Source organism: Corythoichthys intestinalis, chromosome 13 (assembly GCF_030265065.1).
Source record: "Corythoichthys intestinalis isolate RoL2023-P3 chromosome 13, ASM3026506v1, whole genome shotgun sequence".
Lineage (NCBI taxonomy): Eukaryota > Metazoa > Chordata > Actinopteri > Syngnathiformes > Syngnathidae > Corythoichthys > Corythoichthys intestinalis.
In genome coordinates this window covers 10,887,605-10,907,868 of record NC_080407.1, presented here as the reverse complement: position 1 = coordinate 10,907,868, position 20,264 = coordinate 10,887,605, and the positions used below count along the sequence as shown (strand labels likewise).

The window sequence follows — 20,264 nt, the reverse complement described above, 5'->3', positions numbered from 1 at the left end:
TGAGACAGAATATGGGGGGGGAACAGAAAATCACATTGTTTGATTTTTAAAGAATGTATTCGCAAATCATGGTGGAAAATAAGTATTTGGTCAATACCAAAGGTTCATCGCAATACTTTGTTATGTACCCTTTGTTGGCAATAACGGAGGCCAAATGTTTTCTGTAACTCTTCATAAGCTTTTCACACACTGTTGCTGGTATTTTGGCCCATTCCTCCATGCAGATCTCCTCTAGAGCAGTGATGTTTTGGGGCTGTCATTGGGCAACACTGACTTTCAACTCCCTCCACAGATTTTCTATGGGGTTGAGATCTGGAGACTGGTTAGGCCACTCCAGGACCTTGAAATGCTTCTTACGAAGCCACTCCTTTGCTGCCCTGGCTGTGTGTTTGGGATCATTGTCATGCTGGAAGACCCAGCCACGTCTCATCTTCAATGCCCTTGCTGATGGAAGGAGATTTTCACTCAAAATCTCTCGCTACATGGCACCATTCATTCATTCCTTTACACCAGACATGTCCAAAGTCCGGCCCGGGGGCCAAATGTGGCCCTGTGTCAAATTTCATCCGGCCCCCAGCCTCTGTCATAAAAGTAATAACGTCTGGCACGCACACAGGCTTAATAAATTGGTCAGCAGTACTGCTACCAGCATATGAAGTAGCTTACACACTAAATGCTGCTCCTCATTTACCCACTAAAAGGCAGCAGCACTCTAAGCAACATTACCCCGGGTGACCCTTTATTCCCAATTTTCTAAGATAAACAACAACAACAAAAAAGTTGACTGCGACAACCGACGCTTTAAGGATAGGTGGAAATTGGAATATTTCTTCACTAAAATACGCAACAACTATGTCTGCCTCATTTGCAAAGAGACAGTCGCTGTTTTTAAAGAGTTCAATGTGAGGCGAAATTACCAAACAAGACACGGTGACATGTACGACAAGATTACAGAGAAGATACGCAGCGAGAAATTCAAGCAACTTGAAGCTAGTTTAATTTTACAGCTGCAGTATTTCACAATAGCCCGAGAGCTGAAAGTGAACACCACAAAAGCTAGTTGCGACATTGTTGAAATTCTTAACCCCTAAACCTAAACCCTAAAAAAATTATAATAAAGCAAAAGTGACACACGGAATGGCTTGCTAAAATTTGCTTCAATAATTTGTTCTGCGAAAAGGACGTCAGCAAAGGTCGGTACCCCACAATTTCTATCACACCAAATCTGGCCCCCTTTGCAAAACGTTTGGACACCCCTGCTTTACACAGATCAGTCGTCCTGGTCCCTTTGCAGAAAAACAGCCCCATAGCATGAAGTTTCCACCCCCATGCTTCACAGTGGGTATGGTGCAATTCAGTATTCTTTCTCCTTCAAACACAAGAACCTGTGTTTCTACCAAAAACTTCTATTTTGGTTTCATCTGACCATAACACATTCTCCCAGTCCTCTTCTGGATCATCCAAATGCTCTCTAGCGAACCGCAGACGGGCCTAGACGTGTACTTTCTTCAGCAGGGGGACACGTCTGGCAGTGCAGAATTTGAGTCCCTGGCGGCGCATTGTGTTACTGATAGTAGCCTTTGTTACTGTGGTCCTAGTACCGTTCTTGTTATCATTTTGACGCCACAGGTTGAGATCTTGCATGTAGCCCCAGATCGAGGGAGATTATCAGTGGTCTTGTATGTCTTCCATTTTCTAATAATTGCTCCCACAGTTGATTTCTTTACACCAAGCGTTTTACCTATTGCAGATTCAGTCTTCCCAGCCTGGTGCAGCTCTACAATTTTGTCTCTGGTGTCCTTCAACCACTCTTTGGTCTTGGCCATAATGGGAGTTTAGAGTGTGACTGACTGACATTGTGGACAGGTGTCTTTTATACCGATGAGTTAAAACAGGTGCCATTAATACAGCTAACGAGTGGAGCCTCGTTAGACCAAGTTAGGAGAGTTAGACCTCTTTGACAGCCAGAAATCTTGCTTGTTTGTAGGTGACCAAATACTTATTTTCCACTCTAATTTGGAAATACTTTAAAAATCAATTAATGTGATTTTCTGTTCCCCCCCCCCCCCCCCCCCCCCCCCACATTCTCTCATGGTTGAGGTTTACCCATGTTGACAATTACAGGCCTCTCTAATTTTTTCAAGTAGGAAAACATGCACAATTGGTGGTTGACTAAATACTTATTTGCCCCACTGTATATGTGAAAATCTTTTAGGGACCACAATGTTTTTTACACTGTTCTCCTCCCAGATGCATGAGAAACACTTTGTTAAAGCAGCTATTTTTGAAAACAAGAAAATGTATAGCTTTTTAAAAGCAAAGTAAATAGAGCAATTGTACACAAAATAACACATGCCGGCACGATTAAATTGCCTTTAAGAGCAACAAACAGGATGAACATTATTACTTACAAGAACATTACATTTTTTCAGTGCCAACGACGATGATGAACCTCCAATCATGTGGATCTATTCATCCTTTTGTGAACTGAAAAGAGTTTGTTGCAAGTTGACGTCCAATTCATTTGAACTGGGCATCGCCATCAATGGCACTCAGTTAAATACAGCTATTGCACAAAATGTCTTTTACCTTAGCACTGAGGTGCGCAGCATAGGCGGCAATTGAGGGGTGGGGGGCGAAAAATGTCATTGCATGTAATTAGACTTTCCTATAAATTTAAAGAGAAAGTTCAGAATTTTTGACAGAAGGCTTAATCTTCGACTTAGCAGGGGTTTAATTAGTCGGTGAAGTTGATTTCAACTAATTCCGTACAGTTAGTTATTCGTTAGTTTCGGGGCTCCGGAGTGAATAAGCTAGCATGAGTCAATGGTGCCTGCTTAGCATACCAATAAAAAACAACATATCCCCACATGGAAATCACTGATGACCAAAACAATCATTAGTGTTGGCTATGTTTTCAGGATAAAGTTATTCAAACTTACCATTGCATGTGAATAATTGTAGTATAAACAGCAACATTTGTGATCCAGCAGCTCTGCAGGGAACAGGCTGTTTCGGCAAGCTTGGCAGAGTGATATTACTTTAGTTTTTGCATTCATTTACATTTATTTGACTAGGTTAAACCTGTTAATATCGTTTTGTATTAGCATGCTAAGCTGGCACCATTGACTCGCGCTAGCTTAGCCACCGCAGAACCTTGCAACCAACAAATAACTGACAAGCAGCATGGAATTTGTTGAAATCAACTCCACCGCCTAATTAAACCCCTGCTACCTCAAAGATTAAGCCATATGTCCAAAACTCTCAACTTCCCATTTAAAATAAAGACCTAGCCGTTAGAATCAGACCATACGCCGCACTCTACATCAAATTGGTTTGCATGTCTGTCACCCCAGGAGGAAGTCTTTTCTGAAGTCGGTACACAAGAATGTTCACAAACAGTTTGTTGAAGACATGTCAACAAAGCACATGGATTATTGATACCATGTCCTATGGTCTGATGAGACGAGCGGACTTTCCAGTGTATCATCTTCAGAAGAGACTTCCTCCTGGGGTGACAGCCATGCACACCAATTTGATGTAAAGTGCGGCGTATGGTCTGAGCAATAACAGGCTGACCCCCCACCTCTTCAATCTCTGCAACAATGCTGACAGCGCTCCTGTAATGAGTCTAGAGCTGCAACGATTAATCGATTAACTCGAGTATTCGATTAGAAAAAAATATTCGAATTAAATTTTGCTGATTCGAGTATTCCTTTAATTAAAGTGACGTTGTAATGGTTTATTTTGAAAGTGTTTGCATTTAGTTTTATTGATTTGGGTGGATACACTGCCTTCTATTCATCCTCAATTCACATGGCTGAATCCAGGTGCTCCCTGTTATGACCAACATAAGCAACATTTTGTTTGAGGAAATTTTTTTAATGCATTCGTAATTTAGTTTATAGGTATATTTAGACTATTTTTGTGGGAATATGTGTCTGAACCATTTGTTAAGAGCATTGTAAAAAAGTTAGCATTTTATAGCATTTGAACTAGCGGCTTTTGTGATGTAAGTTAGCCAATTGTTCTTTTGTTGTACATAGAAACTCATTTATTTATTTATTTTTATACCGTTTGAGGCTCAGCTCAGTTAATTTAACATTTCATGTTTCCTATCCGATTACTCGATTATTCGAACTAATGGTTTATCGATTAATCGGCTACTAAAATAATCGATAGCTGCAGCCCTAAATGAGTCACATGACATTTTGGAGGGAAAATGACAAGGAGTACTCAATTTGGACATTTAGGGATGTACGTAGTTTCTAAGGGGTGTACTCTCTTTTTGCCAGGGGTTTAGATATTAATGGCTATATTTTGAGTTATTTTGAGGGGAAAATAATTATATAAGCTGCACACAGAATACTTTTCATTGTGTCAAAGTACCGTTTTGTCAGTGTTGTCTCATGAAAAGATATACTTTAATATCTGCAGAAATGCGAGGAGTGGACTCACTTTTGTGATACACTGTATGTAAACGTTATACACATACATATGGCAAAAAACACTCAGGTGACTTGAAGTTCCGCTCTGAGACCCCCAATTTGGCCAAATTTCAAAATTGTCCGATATGGTTGTGTGATACATCATTGGAAAGCTTAAAATCTCAATTTTGTGGGGGAAGAAAAATGTTGAACAGGAGGGCATTTTAAAAGAAAAAAGTTTTTTAAACAGCAAAACCCTATCTGAAGGTGAGAGCACGCGAGAGAAGAATTACAGACGCCATGACTTTAAGGAGATATTATCGCGTACTTACCTTGTTTCAATCCAAAAACTCCATGTAGCATGTATCACCGAGTGTCAAAACACAGCTGTGAATGGCAACAGCTGGATTTTGGGGGGATTTTATGGGTGAAACATGGGAATATAACAAGTGTCGCGATGCAAAAATCGCAGACATCAAGGAGTGGTTGAGATTTGCTTTTTCATATAGGCCTATTTACCCTTTTAAACTTTTTTTTTTTGGATCAATTATTTATCTTCTAAAATATCGGGGAAAATGCGACAGTAACAAAAAAATAAAATTTAGCGATAGTTATATCCGTGACTTTTTTGTACAGACGCCATTTTTTTCATTGTCACGTAATTTTTTAAAAAGTTTAAAATATGCGAGTGAATAATTAAAAATATTTTTTTTTTAAACAAAATATTAGACATCAATTAATGATTTTAAGCTAAAAATGACATTTTGAATAATGAATACAATTACTTATCTTGTTTTCATGGCTGGGTTGAAACAAAAACGGTTGCGCGACGTCTGTAAACAGGGGTTTCAGGGTAAAACGAGCAAATTAAAAATAGTTCGGGGGCTTAATGCGCCATGAATCTGCTATGGCAGCTTATAGACATATTGTTCTATCAAACACAACAGTTGTTTTTGCTTAAAATACAGCAGTTTCTTTTAAAGAGTGCAAGACTAGAAACTGCTTTTTCAGTCTTGTCTGTGTTTTCCGCCATATGCACAAGTTAACTTTATTGCTGACACTGCGTTTCAGGGGTCATCAACATGTTTTCTGCCCCCTCCCACAAAAGTCAAACTCATGTGTGCAGTCTTCATGATTACTCTTTTGTAGTAGGAAATGAGGAATTCATCCAAATGTACTCGAACATTACATGTACCAGTTTTGCACAGTTGGAATTTAATATGCACTACAAACAATTTGAAAATAATTTAACAACAGACCATGGTACTCACCCAAAATGGTTCCAAAATCCAAGCCACCAGGTGATTTCTCTCTGACACCAGGGCTGCTTAACAGCAGCAACAGATGTGTAGTCACCACTGCTAACCAGCAGATGGCGCAAGTATAGCTGTTCTGCCTTTAGGCACACATCAAGAGTCGATAAAACTTCCAGTTTATGAACGACTTTAAAAACTCATTAAAAACGCGTTATGACCACCAACCAGAATTGTCGGATTATAGCCACTCACGCCATGATAGTATGACAAATATGAGTCCAAAAATACTTTTTAAAAACTCATTAATGGTCAATTTAATGCAACTGTTCCCCTCGAGTGTGGCGAGGCATATTGAGTCATTACCAACACACTGAACCATATTAGAAGGCTTGTCATAGTATATATACTTTAACAAGCTCATTAAGCGAGATAAAATGCATCATTATCCAGCACCATCATACAGGGCACACAATTACGTGTATTAATGCATTTTGGCACTCTTTCCTACCTTCACTTGGGCGACTGGCGAGATCAGTTGATGAGAGGGACATCTATTGGTAATAGAAGTGGCGCATGAGGGCATATATACACACTTTATATTAGTATTAGCGCATAAGCAAAGCATTTGTATGCAAAATATTTGCGTACCGTCGCACCGTGTCAGTTTGGGTTGAAACGCGCGTGTTTCGGTCACTTCAGTGTGACGTCATTGTGGGCGTGACAGCACACCTGGCACCTGATTTTTCGGCCGTTTGTTTCAAATGTGTGCACAAAAAAACAAACAATGAGTTGAATTTGCAAATGTTGAAATTTCAATAAGATCTAATTATTATTAGTTTTTTTTTTTTTTTTTTTTTTTTTTTTTTTTTTTTTTTGCTTGATTAGTAGAAATCATTCTGCCAACTTGGAAATTCACTCAACGCATTTCCGGGTAAACTTCGGGAGTTTAACCAAACCGCAGCAGTTTTCAGAAGGAACTCGGCAGCAGGGCCGGTCCAGCCTATGCGCAGACTATGCAGCTGCTTAGGGCCCCTGACCACTAGGGGGCCCCCAATCTGGCAATTGTTTAATTTATATTCTATTTTGTTTACTACAGTTTGCTTTATTTGACTTTTGTAAGTTTTGATACTTGATTACAAGCTTAAAAAAATAAAAGTTCTTCCTTAACTTTTCTTTCCTCCTTTAGAAAAAGGTTTGGCGCTATCTACAAATACTCGAAGCAACACACACACACACACATGCGCTGACCCGACAAAAATAAAACATGTCGCCAACATGCCGCCTCATCCGCCCCCTTCAAACAGGAGGGATATTAGATTTTTTTTTCAGCCAGCAGCAGCCACTACAAGTATTGTAAAAATACGTCAATGCTCTTCTCTGGCTGGGCATCCGCCCTGCGCTCCGTCACGGGTCGCTGGCTGGGCGCCGGTGTATCGGCGGGGTGTCGCCTGCACCGGCGGGGGACCCTGCCTTGCCTGGGGCTTGGTGGGCCGCTGGGGGTCCCGTGGCGTGTCGTGCCGGTTGGGGGGCTGCGGCTGTGGCTCGTGGCCCGGGTGGGGGTGGGTGTGGGGTTGGTGATGCGTCCCCTCCTGCCATCCCTGAAGGCCGGTTGATGGGTGCGCGGATGGCCCGGGGGACCACCCTGGGTCCCGGGGGGGGGGGACGATGCCTCCTTTGCTGGGCTGCGGGAGGAGGGATGGGCTGCGCATGGCCCCCCGCCCCCCCTCCCTCCCCGGGCTGGCTGGGTGGGGGCCGTGGCCCTGCGTTGGCGCCCGCGCGGCGTCTCGCCCGTCTGCGTGGCTGTCGCGCGCTCGGTGGGGCCTGCGTGCTGCTGGATGTGGTAGGGCATGCTCTGGTTGGGGGTCCCGGTGCCGGGATTGGCGATGCGGTGGCGTAGGGTTGGTCGCCAACGGGCTTACACTCATAAGAGATTCACACGATTACTGGGTTCTAGATCACAGAACTGATTTGTGTACACTCTACCCCTTTCAATCACTTAGCTTATAGACACCCCCACCCCCATTCTCCTCTTTCACTGGCCAATAGGCCCCCACATGGTGTAAACCGGAAATACATCTCGCTGACGATAGCACCAGCATATTAGTAACTAGTTTAGATGTTCAATGTATTTCTAGTTGTTGTTTGTGTATGTGTTTCTTTTCCTTCTTCTCTTGTATTTCTTTTCTTCTGTCCCCCCCATAATCCCTTCCTGTTCGCTGCTTTGTCATAATAAAAAGGTATTTTGAATGATCACAATGGGAGTATGTCAGACTCTCAATGTGAAACATTAAAACTGTTCAGAATCCGGGCACTTAGACTTCCATTCTCTGTGTCAAACAGCTGAACAGGACAGGTTTAAAAAAAAAAAAAAAAAAAACGTCAATGTTATGGAGGTGGGGAACACACCACTAATTTTGTTGCTGAAATTTTGCTACAACCTTCAACATTAAACTGTGAATTTGCCAACCAGCAAAACTCGAGTAGGAAGCTGCTTAGACGGAAGTGTCCTCCACTTCTGTATGAATTTTCTGCTGTTAACGTTCAGTAAACTGTGAGAAATGTAGTGAACCGAGGTTTACCACCTTCTAACAGATTTTAATTTTTGTTTTGTTTATGTGGTCTTAAAGCAACACTTGGTTACTTTTCAGTTTTGGTCGATTTTAGCGGTGCTGGTGGACAAAAGCAGTAGTTTTTTGAAGACTGCGTTTCCCATGAGGACCAGCGCATGAGCGCATAGTGCCTTCGTATGAGGGGCGTTACAGAAAATAATTAAGAAGCACTGTTTTAACTCAATACAGATTTATTTTGCAATGATCAGTTAGCCTATCAATTAATTAGGTTCATATTTGTGAGAAATGTAGCCCTGACCCCCGTTTACTCAATATGTTTGGTCTTATTAATATCCCGTCCCCAGCAAAAAGTGTACATGCATGTTATGCTGTTATATCGTCCCTACCAATGTTGAGCCCAAACCTATACCTTTGTACAGTGTACCACAAAAGTGAGTACACCCTTCGCATTTCTGCAGATATTTAAGTATATCTTTTCATGGGACAACACTGACAAAATGACAGTTTGATATAATGAAAAGTAGTGCATGTGCGGCTTATATAATAGAGTTCACAAAATATTAATATCTAAACCCCTGGCAACAAAAGTGAGTACACCGCATGGGAACTACGTACATCCCTAAATGTCCAAATTGAGTACTGCTTGTCAATTTCCCTCCAAAATGTCATGTGACTCATTAAAGGAGTGCTGTCAGCATCGCTGCAGAAGAGGTGGGGGGTCAGCCTGTTAGTGCTCAGACCGCGCCGCCCTGTACATCAAATTGGTGTGCATGGCTGTCACCCCAGGAGGAAGCCTCTTCTGAAGACGGTACGCAAGAAAGCCCGCAAACAGTTTGCTGAAGACATGTCAACAAAGCACATGAATTACTGAAACCATGTCCTATGGTCTGATGAGACGAAGATTAATTTGTCTGGTTCCGATGGTCTCAAGCATGTGTGGCAGCGACCAGGTGAGGAGTACAAAGATAAGTGTGTCATGCCTACAGTCAAGCATGGTGGTGGGAATGCCCCCCGCCAATGCCCCCCCACACACACACACACCTCTTCAGTTTTTGCAGCAATGCTGACAGCACTCCTGTAACAAGTCACGTGACATTTTGGAGGGAAAATGACAAGCAGTACTCAATTTGGACATTTAGGAATGTACGTAGTTCCCATGCGGTGTACTCACTTTTGTTGCCAGGGGTTTAGATTGAGTTATTTTGGGGGGGAAATAAATGAACTCTATACTTTTCATTATGTCAAAGTGTCATTTTGTCAGTGTTGTCCCATGAAAACATATACTTAAATATCTGCAGAAATGCGAGGGGTGTACTCACTTTTGTGATACACTGTATTCCTCAATGTAAAAATTAATTTAAAAATCCCCAATATTACTGATATTCAATAGTAAGAAAAGAAAAGACTTCTTAGAAAAAAAAGTACCATAATAGACAACACATCCAACTCATATTTAAAAATTATTTGATTTTAATAAAAGAATAGCCCCCCCTCCCTAACTCTCTTTCTCTCCCAGCCTGAGGTTTGAATTAATGTGTTGCTATTTTTAGCTCTCCCGTGTTTCCAGGGGAAACCTAATGACGCAATGACGTCAATGCAGGTCACCAGCAAGAAGCAGCAGCAGCAGCAGACTGGAGGAATTGAGTGTCCGGAGCTTTCTTTCTTTCTTTTTCATATTTCATCGTGGACGAAGAGGACAAAGAAAGAAAAAAAAAAGATGATCGCGAACTGCAGCCCGTCTGAGAGCAGGAGCGGTGGTCGTGCACGGTGGCGGCAGGGTGCATGCACCCTGACTGCTCAACGTCAACGGGTGCCGCTTCCATTCTTTCTTCCCCTTATTTTTCCACGCAGGGGTGAGCATCTTTCCGCTCGCGTCCAAACTGCATGAACCTTGTTGTTTTTCGAACTGTGTGACGGCCGTGTTTTCGTGTGAACGTTCGCGCGTGCACGTCGCATGAAGGCAACAAGTGCCAATTCATCCTCGCGCGCGCGCACGCGCTCACGTATTCCCCATATTTGTGTCACGCGTGTTAGTTTTCGGGGCGTTCACCATCAGCACCGCGGACAGCTCACGTCGTGACGTGCACGCGCGGACGTGGACCCACTCGCTCGGGAACGCTCACCGCCATTATTAATTTTAATATTGGAAATTTTGATGTAAGAGATTAGCATGTGGTAATATAACCCCCAAACACATACGCGCACACACAACCCAAGGCCCTCCCCCCACCTATGACGCACATGGTGAGGTAAGGTGGTCGGTGCTTTGCGTGACGTCACGGCCACACATGCAGACAGGCGCTTTAGCATGTCCTCCACATGTGTGCTTTATAGTCATTTCGACAGTACTTTTACTATGGTGGGGTTCCTAATATTTTGACCCGTGGGTCTAAATATTAGGAACAGCTCTCATATATGATGCAGACCTTGACGCAGCTGTACCTAATGGAGTGGCCATTAAATGTGAATACATGTACACACAAAAAAAATATCGTTAAAATTGATTTGTCATAATTGGCTGCCATTGACGCAATTAGAAGTCCAAACCATTTCTACTGGAAGGGGCTGATGGCAATCACGCGTTCTTAACCCTATATTGCCAAATGTATCACATTTGATACACTTAAAATAGTAAAATACCATGATTTTGAGACTAATTCAGATTTTGACATTTGTTTTTGTAAGAAAAAAATGATAGCTTCAAGTCAACACATGGATCTGCAGGTTCTATGAGAAAAAAAAAAACTGGATTTAGCCAGGGTTATAGATATCAGAGCGCTTATTAGACATTCATTTTGACTTTTTTTTTTTTTTACAAATTTGAAAAAAAGGTTTCATTAGGACCTTATTTTTCAAATTTTGGGATTCTCTGATAATTGCTTAATGTTGCAGGTCTTTAAGGGTTAAGAGGTGTTTTAATAGAAATGTTCTTTTACCAACTTCCACAACAAATACTCTGAATACTGGGCTATCAGTGAATGATTTCATTTGAGAGTGAATAAGTATGAACATATAGCACCTCAAAGCAATTGTTTATTGAGTCAAGTGCTGTGTAGATGTTTTCGGTGTTGACCTTCCAGATTTTTGTCCTCCGTGGCTCTTTTTGCGGTCTGGGCTTGCTGTTCCTAAGGCAGTAGCCAGGAAGCCCTTACCCCAAAAAGTATCTGCGCTGGACCTGAGCATCAGACCTAAAAAATGAAAAAAAGATTTGTTTAATGAGCCCTGTTTGGATATTAAATAATTGTTTACAAAAGCAATGGTTGGTTTCTCTTCATTTTTGTTCTGTGACTAGGTGATGTAAAACCCAATTGAGCAGTGTGGTTACCAATATCATGCACGTTGACCTTATAGAGATAATGAAATAAAAAATAATACACATCACTTATAATATTGCATTTTTTTGTTGAAGAAGCAAATTCAAAAAGTCTTCATCAGACTTTTCAAGGCCGACCAAGCGGGACCTCAGCTGGGTATACGTTCATGTTCACAAAAGCTTTCAAAATCAGGTTATTTTTTTTTTATTTACGTTAATGTATTGCTCTTTAGTAAATATATTTTAAATTTTTTTCTCCCATATTAAATTTATTATCATACATGAAAACTGGGAGAATGCCAAAGGCAAAAAAAAAAAAAAAAAATCAATAACCAAGGGAGCCATCATCCTTCATGTGGAAATAAGGCCCTCTTGTGGTCATTTTAAGATACTGCAATTAACGCAACCTTAACTGTCGAGGGATTCAGATTTCCGGATGAATATAATTATATGACTTCATTTTTTATTTTTACGGGGAAGTAAGGCAAACAAAAACTGCGCAAAATGTGGTAATAATACACATTTATGGGTAAAAAAACAATTAAAAAAAAAACGTTTCCCTGGAACATAAAATACATTGAAAATAAATTGTTAATTAAACAGGAATTAAAAATACTTAAAAAAGTTACAGTGGAACTCAATTTAATTAGGGCTGTCAAACGATTAAAATTTTTAATCGAGTCAATTACAGCTTAAAAATTAATTAATCGTAATTAATCGCAATTCAAACCATCTATAAAATATGCCATATTTTTCTGTAAATTATTGTTGGAATGGAAAGATAAGACACAAGATGGATATATACATTCAACATACGGTACATAAGGACTGTATTTGTTTATTATAACAATAAATCAACAAGATGGCCTTAACATTATTAACATTCTGTTAAAGCGATCCATGGACAGAAAGACTTGTAGTTCTTAAAAGATGAATGTTAGTACAAGTTATAGAAATTTTATATTAAAACCCCTCTTAATGTTTTCGTTTTAATAAAATTTGTAAAATTTTCAAACAAAAAAATAAACTACTAGCCCGCCATTGTTGATGTCAATAATTACTTACACCATGCTCATGGGTGCTGAAACCTATAAAATCAGTCGCACCCAAGCGCCAGCAGAGGGCGGCAAAACTCCATAAAACGCAACAAGTGAGGGTTTCACTGTAGTCATTTAAATATCTCTGAGCGGGGCATGTGCGTTAATTGCGTCAAATATTTTAACGTGATTAGTTTTTTAAAATTCACGCCCGTTAACGCAATAATTTTGACAGCCCTAATTTCAAAACAATACAACATTGAAATTTTCTTCAAAACTGATTTATGTATATAAAACATCACAACACATTTTTCTATTTTCATACCAACAAGTCCAGTAACAAACAAGCATTTTATTTTTATACTAAATATAATATATATAATATATAGTGAGAACAATTAGTGTAGAAAATGGCTGGTTGGATAATTGCAAAACAATGGCAGGGACGTTTAGAGAGCATCGACGCCTTGAGGATGAGGTGGGCTCAAAGGTAGCGAATCCAAGAAAGCCTCCAGCGTTTCTCGGTACTCCTGCGGGTGGCATCGCATGTGTGCGGCGTGTTTGGACACCTCCCATGTCCTGCTGCGCACGGCCACGCCCCTGCGCCGCCACCCGGACACGACGGCGTCCAGGGCGTCGGGGTCGCACAGGGCGTCATCACGGCTGGAGAAAAACAGCGCCGGGGCGGTGACGGGGCTGCTGGCGAACACCCGGACGGCGCGCTGGTACACATCCGCCGTGCTACCTTTGAAGAGCCAGAAGTAAAGCATGGCCGTGTTCTTGATGACGCGTTCCATGAGCGGCGCTAGTGTCCTTCCCAGGCCTGGAAAGACACAAACGTAAGGTCATTCAAAATCAGGTGCACTCCAACCAAAATAGATCCAAATGTCGGACATTTGCTTTGCCAGGATTAGAAATTTGAGACTGTGAGGTGTTTTGTCCTCTGCATGACAGCAGTGGGTCAACAAGTGAGTAACGTGATCCAAAGCAGGGGCTTGCTCACCTGTCGCCATGTGCTCCAGGGTGCCGGCCACTAAACTGTCGTAGATGTGCCCCACCACGCGATGGGACACTTCTGAATGCTCGGATGAATTCACCACGTTCACTAGCACTTGCGTGAAGGTGTAGCCCCCGATGGACGAAGCGTGCACCAGCAAGGGGCGTCCGGTAAACTCGGGCCCCTCCAGGACCTTCAACACCTCCATCCCGTAATTCAGCCCCCAGCCGGGCCACAGAAAGTGCATGACACTGCTCTGTACCAGCAGCACGTCCATGCCCCGCGCTAGGTAGGCATCATAGTACTTGGCCGCTGCCCCCGGGTGGGCCCCGAGCCAGGAGAAAAAGAGGAGGAGAGGGCGGGGCGACACTTGTGATGGCTGGAGAGTGTCAGCAAGTGGGTCAGGGGTGGCGGAAGAATGGGATGAAGATTGACGCACTTGGTAGTAAGTGATGCCTCTGCGGATGGGCCGACTGGTGAACCTGTCATCTGGTTTAACAGGGGGTGCCCCACTTGTGAACAGCCTTTATGGAAAAAAAACAACAGCATTAGAACATGCATGACTTGATCACAATGCAGCATTCTCTAACGTCATCATGACCTATTTTAAGACTGCACATACAGAGGGACCAATAAACATGTTTGCTTTTGAATGAAAAATCAAATGAATGTATAAATATATCAACATTACCCTGTGGTGAGCGGCAGGTTGCCCATGGCTTGCCCGTTTCAAAGGTGCACTTTGCCGGCTTGTCGTCGAGTCCAGCCAATGGATGGATGTGCTAAACCAGGATGGAAACCGTGCCCACGTTCGCGCATGCGTGCGCAAAAGAAGAGTTACTGCGCAAGCGTGAACTCTATCGATCACTACGCAGTTAGAGTAACTGCAGGATTGGATTTGGATGACGGTTTTATCCTGCATGACCTACCGCATGATGATGTATCCATTTATTTATAGTCGAGATAAGCCAGTGGAACAAGTTGTGACTGCCTGGCTATCAGCACGCGTGTCTTGAATACACTACTATATGGTCAAAGCATGTAAATTCATGCAAATGAGATTTTAAAAGGATGGGAAATGATTTAATACCCAAGATTGTGAAGTGAGCGAACCCACTGTTCAGTCAGAGCCTTTTGAATTTATGTTGCTTACCCGAAATCAAGTCGTTCAATGCTAAAACGTCGCGGGTTTGGACCCACTAGATGTAGTCACACCAGGTCGCCACATGAGGGCGACGGTGAGACGTAAATCTGGGATTTTCCATTTTAATAGAAATTCCTCTCCGTTTATCAATAAATACTCACCTGGAAAGGAACACGAACCATACTAAACTATTGCAGAAGCATGAAGTGAAACAAAAACCATGTTTTAATCCGGTACAAACGCCACCGACACCTTTTTCTAAGATAGTTGTTTGAATAAATAGCTTTGTTACAAAATAAGTGTGTACTGTATTTTTCCCGTCATTCTTACGACAACGTGAAGGTCAGAAAAAGCCGAAATGAATGAATGTTAGGTGGCTGCAATACAGCATTTTACCACACGACGGTGCCAAAACAACACTACAACGTCTAACATTCATTTTATTATCTTGCTTAATGGTTTTTTAATGGATTTTTTATCACCATAACGTCTAAATAAGTGACTATTAGTACAAACAGAATATAGCATTATGTAAATTGTATAATTAATAATTATACAATTTACATAATGCTATATTCTGGCTGCAGCTATCGATTATTTCAGTAGTTGATTAATCGATGAACTAGTTGGTTCGAATAATCAAGTAATCGGATAAGGAACATGAAAAATTAAAATACCTGAGCTGAGCCTCAAACGGTATAAATAATAATAATAATAATAATAAATTGAGGATCTATGTACAACAAAAGAACAATTGGCTAACTTACATAGCAAAAGTCCGCTAGCTTAAATGCTGTAAAATGCTTTTTTTTTTTTTTTTTTTTAACAATGCTCTTAACAAATGGTTCAGACACATATTGCCACAAAAAATGGCTAAATATATCTATAAACTAAATTACGAAAGCATTAAAAAACATTAGCTCAAACAAAAACAGCTTAGCGTGGTCTTAACAGGGAACAGTTGGATTCAGCCATGTGAAATAAGGCAGACCAGAGGGCAGTATATCCAACCTAATCAATAAAATTAAATGCAAACACTTTAAAAACAAACCATTACGCCGTCACTTTCATTAAACGAATACTCGAAGCAATAAAGTTTCATTCGAATATTTGTTTCTAATCGAATACTCGAGTTAATCGATTAATCTTTGCAGCACTAATAATTATATCTACTACATCATAAATGGTCAATGGCAAATACAAAGAAAATGAAACATTTGTAGCATTCTTAGATATCTAAATGATTTGTTTTCATTTCAATTGAGCCTTTAAATTATGACATGATCATCAGGTATCATTATCAACTCATGTTGAGGCAATACTTTCCACTGTTTTTCAGCCCCCCCCCCCCCCCCCCCCATCAGAAGCTGGGAACCCACCTATTCATGCTGCTCCAGCCACCCACTCCACCCTGGGCTTTTCCTTTTGCTCATTGTTTGTCTGGACACCCAGTTGTTCCAGTGAAGAGTAACACAGGGGGAACTGAATGTTGCATTGCATTAAATAAATGCCTGGCATAGCTAATCAATGCATGCAACGACAGTCATAATAAAAATTCACGAAGGAATGGACAACCTCGTGTAATAACAACACAATGTGTTGTGCCCATTACAACGCTATAAATAGACAAACTTTCAATGGCAGTGTGAAAAACACAATGAAAACTTTCTCCGCTATTGTCACGCCAAAGAAGAATGCACGCACACATGAATTCGCGCAACTCCTTTACGTCCTCAAGAGACTACACGTTTGTCGAGGACGCCTGTCGGACTCGGCCAAGGACAAAAAGTCCCCCAAAACAGCAATCAAGTGATTAGGCAGGAATATGTGGCAAGGAGCACACAAAGTGTTCGGGAAGTACAAGTTAATCAAGGCTCAACATTGCTGTGGCAATGTTCAGTTTGTCGAAAAATTCTATGTGAATGTGGACAGAACTTGTGATGTATATTGGCAAAAATGATTTGTGTAATCTGTCAAATATAAAGAGTCAGTATGTTGCCATTACAATTCCTAAACTAGTCACCAGGAAATTTAATGTATATGCCAAAAAAATGTTGACTAACTGATTTGGGTGAAATAGTCAGGCAATATTGAGTTTATACTGCTGCTTCTCAATTATTTTCCTGTTACACCCCCACCCCAGTAAACATTTTGCGCGCCCCCCACAACTCGCTGCCGCCACTGTAAATAGTATCATTTGTCCATAAAATTATAAAAAGGACCCTTCTATATAAAATTGTGTCCTTTTTAATATTAAAGAAAAAAACGTAATATAGGTCAACTTACAATAAAGTATAACTTACCGTATTTTTCGGACTATAAGTCGCACCTGAGTATAAGTCGCACCAGCCATAAAATGCCCAACAAAGAGGAAAAAATCATATGTAAGTCGCACCGGAGTATAAGTCGCATTTTTGGGGGAAATTTACTTGATAAAATGCAACACATAGAACAGATATGTCATCTTGAAACGGAATTTAAAATAAAAATACAACAGAGAACAACATGCTGAATAAGTGTACAGTATGACAATGTTACATGATGCATGAACAACGAAATGCGAACATAGCCGGTATGTTAACATAAAATAGCTATTAAGAGTTGTTCAGATAACTATCACAAAAAGAACATGCTAACAGGTTTATCAAATCATCAGTGTCACTCCAAAACACCAAAATAACATGTGAAATGATATAATAATGTGTTAATAATTTCACATATAAGTCGCACCCCCAGCCAAACTATGAAAAAGACTGCAATTAACATTATTTTGTTTGTAACAGACTTAAAGCGCGTCAATTTGCCTGAATTAAAAAAAAAAAGTCATATCCAAACTAAAAATACACTGAAGGTGCATTTTTTAAACATTTGATACTGAAAAATAAAATCAATAAATAACAATAAATTCAAACTGATTAGCAACTAACTTTTGAGGACAATATGCCAAACAATTTGACCCAAAAAAACAAAAATAGAACAAAAACAACATAATTGGACATTGCTGCAGGCAGTATCAGCTCCTTTGCGATGGTGTGGGGTTATTTCGCACTAACCAACTTGATATGATGCTAACAGCTCGCTATTTCACAGATGTAACGCTGACAAAGCGGGACGATCGTTGGCAATATTCGGCACATTTTCGCAGAGGGGTCTGTCTTTCAGTGACGTCTAAATTGATTTGCCGTCCTGCTGTCCGCTGCATATTTTTAGGCACACTAAACAGACTGGACTTTCCTCGTCTCCCACTGTATTGAAAGTCAAAGCCCAACTCTACATACGCTTTGTCTTATTTTGTCGTCTAAGCTCTTCATATCTCCGGTGCTCTTTGCTGTGTGCTCTTGTTTGGTTCAAAAATACTGTGCAATCACTGAAAATAACAGCGAAATTGCCACCCACTGAGTGGATGTGCAATTACACTTTATTCTTGTACAGCAAAAAAGTGTTTTCCCCGAGGTCACATGTGCCACCCCCAGCATCGCTCTGCGCCCCCCAACTATTTAAAAAGTACTGGTTTATACAGTGGAGCAAATACGTCAACCACTAATTGTGCAAGTTCTCAGACTAGAAAATATTAGAGAGGCCTGTAAGTGTCAACATGGTTAAACTTCAACCATGAGAGACAGAATGTGGAAAAAAAACAGAAAACACATTGTTTGATTTTTAAAGAATGTATTTGCAAATCATGGTGGAAAATGAGTTTTTGGCCAAAAGTTCATCTCAATACTTTGTTATGTACCCTTTGTTGGCAATAACGGAGGCCAAACGTTTTCTGTAACTCTTCACAAGCTTTTCACACAATGTTGCTGGTATTTTAACCCGTTCCTCCATGCAGATCTCCTCTAGAGCAGTGATGTTTTGGGGCTGTCATTAGGTAACACGGACTTTCAACTCCCTCCGCAGATTTTCTATGGGGTTGAGACCTGGAGACTGGCTAGGCCACTCCAGGACCTTGAAATGCTTCTTACGAAGCCACTCCTTTGTTGCCCTGGCTGTGTGTTTGGGATCATTGTCATGCTGAAAGACCCAGCCACGTCTCATCTTCAATGCCCTTGCCGATGGAGATTTTCACTCAAAATCTCTCGATACATGGCCCCATTCATTCTTTCCTTTACACACATCAGTCGTCCTGGTCCCTTTGCAGAAAAACATCCCCAATGCATGATGTTTCTACCTCCATGCTTCACAGTGGGTATGGTGCAATTCAGTATTCTTTTTCCTCCAAACAAGAGAACCTGTGTTTCTACCAAAAAGTTCTATTTTGGTTTCATCTGACCATAACACATTCTCCCAGTCCTCTTCTGGATCATCCAAATGCTCTCTAGCGAACCGCAGACGGGCCTGGACGTGTCCTTTCTTCAGCAGGGGGACACGTCTGGCAGTGCAGGATTTGAGTACCTGGCGGTACATTGTGTTACTGATAGTAGCCTTCATTACTGTGGTTTGAGCTCTCTGTAGGTCATTCACTAGGTCCCCCTGTGTAGTTCTGGGATTTTTGCTCCCGGATCTTGTTATCATTTTGACGCCACAGGGTGAGGAGGGAAAGTCCGTGTTGCCCAACGACAGCCCCAAAACATCACTGCTCTAGAGGAGATCTGCATGGAGGAATGGGCCAAAATACCAGCAACAGTGTGTAAAAAAGCTTGTGAAGAGTTACAGAAAACATTTGGCCTCCGTTATTGCCAACAAAGGGTACATAACAAAGAATTGAGATGAACTTTTGGTATAGACCAAATACTTATTTTCCACCATGATTTGCAAATACATTCTTTAAAAATCAAACAATGTGATTTTCTGTTTTTTTTTTTTCACATTGTCTCTCATGGTTGAGGTTTACCCATGTTGACAATTACAGGCCTCTCTAATATTTTCAAGTAGGACAACTTGCACAATTAGTGGTTGACTAAATACTTATTTGCCCCACTGTACATTTAAAATGGATAACCTGTGAGAGTTAAAATAGCCAAATTTGCGATAATAGAAAAGATAATGTGAATGTTTCCAGGGTAAAAGTAAGCGTGGCAAGAATAGCAAGGAGAGTCAAGGTCAAAGATGTTATTAAGCTCACATTGAGCTGATTGGTGGGTGGAGGCAGGCGGAGGGGAAAGCGCACCCATTCAGGAAATGATGCTTCCCTGGCGTGGTTTTAAGCGATTGTTCCTATATTTGGGACATTCCAGCAGATCACACAGTTTGCTGAGGATGTGGGATGTCGGACGTAACGCAGTAAACAGCGATTACAATACTTCTCTCATAAATTCAACGTAATAAAGAAAACATCTGCCAGAAAGCAAGGATGTGCAAGTTGTGTTTTCTTCACATCACATCTACAATATTGTTTAAAAAATTGCCAAATTTTTCTCAAATTCAGTTTCAAATTTATAACTACAATTGCACAGTAGATGTGAGAGTCTTGTGCCATTTTGGCAGTATTTTCGTCCCCACAATAACGACCTCTGGATAATAATTTGCTCGCAGAGGTGTGACCGAGCGTCATTGTGATGTGCAGAGCGAGAGGGAGGG

The 20,264-nt window shown here is 41.1% G+C and overlaps 2 protein-coding genes across 8 annotated transcripts in view; both read right to left on the bottom strand.

The window, feature by feature from the left end:
* Window positions 1-11,095: 11,095 nt before the first annotated feature.
* The window catches only part of impdh1b (IMP (inosine 5'-monophosphate) dehydrogenase 1b), a 145,763-nt gene continuing 136,594 nt past the window's right edge, over window positions 11,096-20,264 (bottom strand). For 3 of the 7 annotated variants that reach the window (XM_057856366.1, XM_057856365.1, XM_057856367.1), the window contains one exon: window positions 11,096-11,441. In XM_057856366.1, coding sequence (XP_057712349.1) covers window positions 11,402-11,441 — 40 coding nt within the window. In that variant the 3' untranslated portion in view covers window positions 11,096-11,401. The remainder of the gene's footprint in view (window positions 11,442-20,264) is intronic. The other 4 variants (XM_057856368.1, XM_057856371.1, XM_057856373.1 and 1 more) reach the window with 4 other exon arrangements.
* LOC130929286 (uncharacterized) lies at window positions 12,203-15,216 on the bottom strand. The gene is made up of 3 exons (XM_057856375.1): window positions 14,292-15,216; window positions 13,607-14,124; window positions 12,203-13,426 (listed from the first exon to the last, which is right to left on the bottom strand). Exons 1-3 carry the CDS (start codon window positions 14,315-14,317, stop codon window positions 13,053-13,055), a joined length of 918 nt encoding a protein of 305 aa, XP_057712358.1. The 5' UTR covers window positions 14,318-15,216; the 3' UTR covers window positions 12,203-13,052.

Coding starts and splice junctions, on each gene's coding strand:
- LOC130929286 (XM_057856375.1), bottom strand. CDS start 14,317: ATGGGCAACCTGCCGCTCACCACAGG. Junction 14,125..14,291: donor AACCTGCCGCTCACCACAGG/GTAATGTTGATA, acceptor TTTTCCATAAAG/GCTGTTCACAAGTGGGGCAC. Junction 13,427..13,606: donor CCTGGAGCACATGGCGACAG/GTGAGCAAGCCC, acceptor GTGTCTTTCCAG/GCCTGGGAAGGACACTAGCG.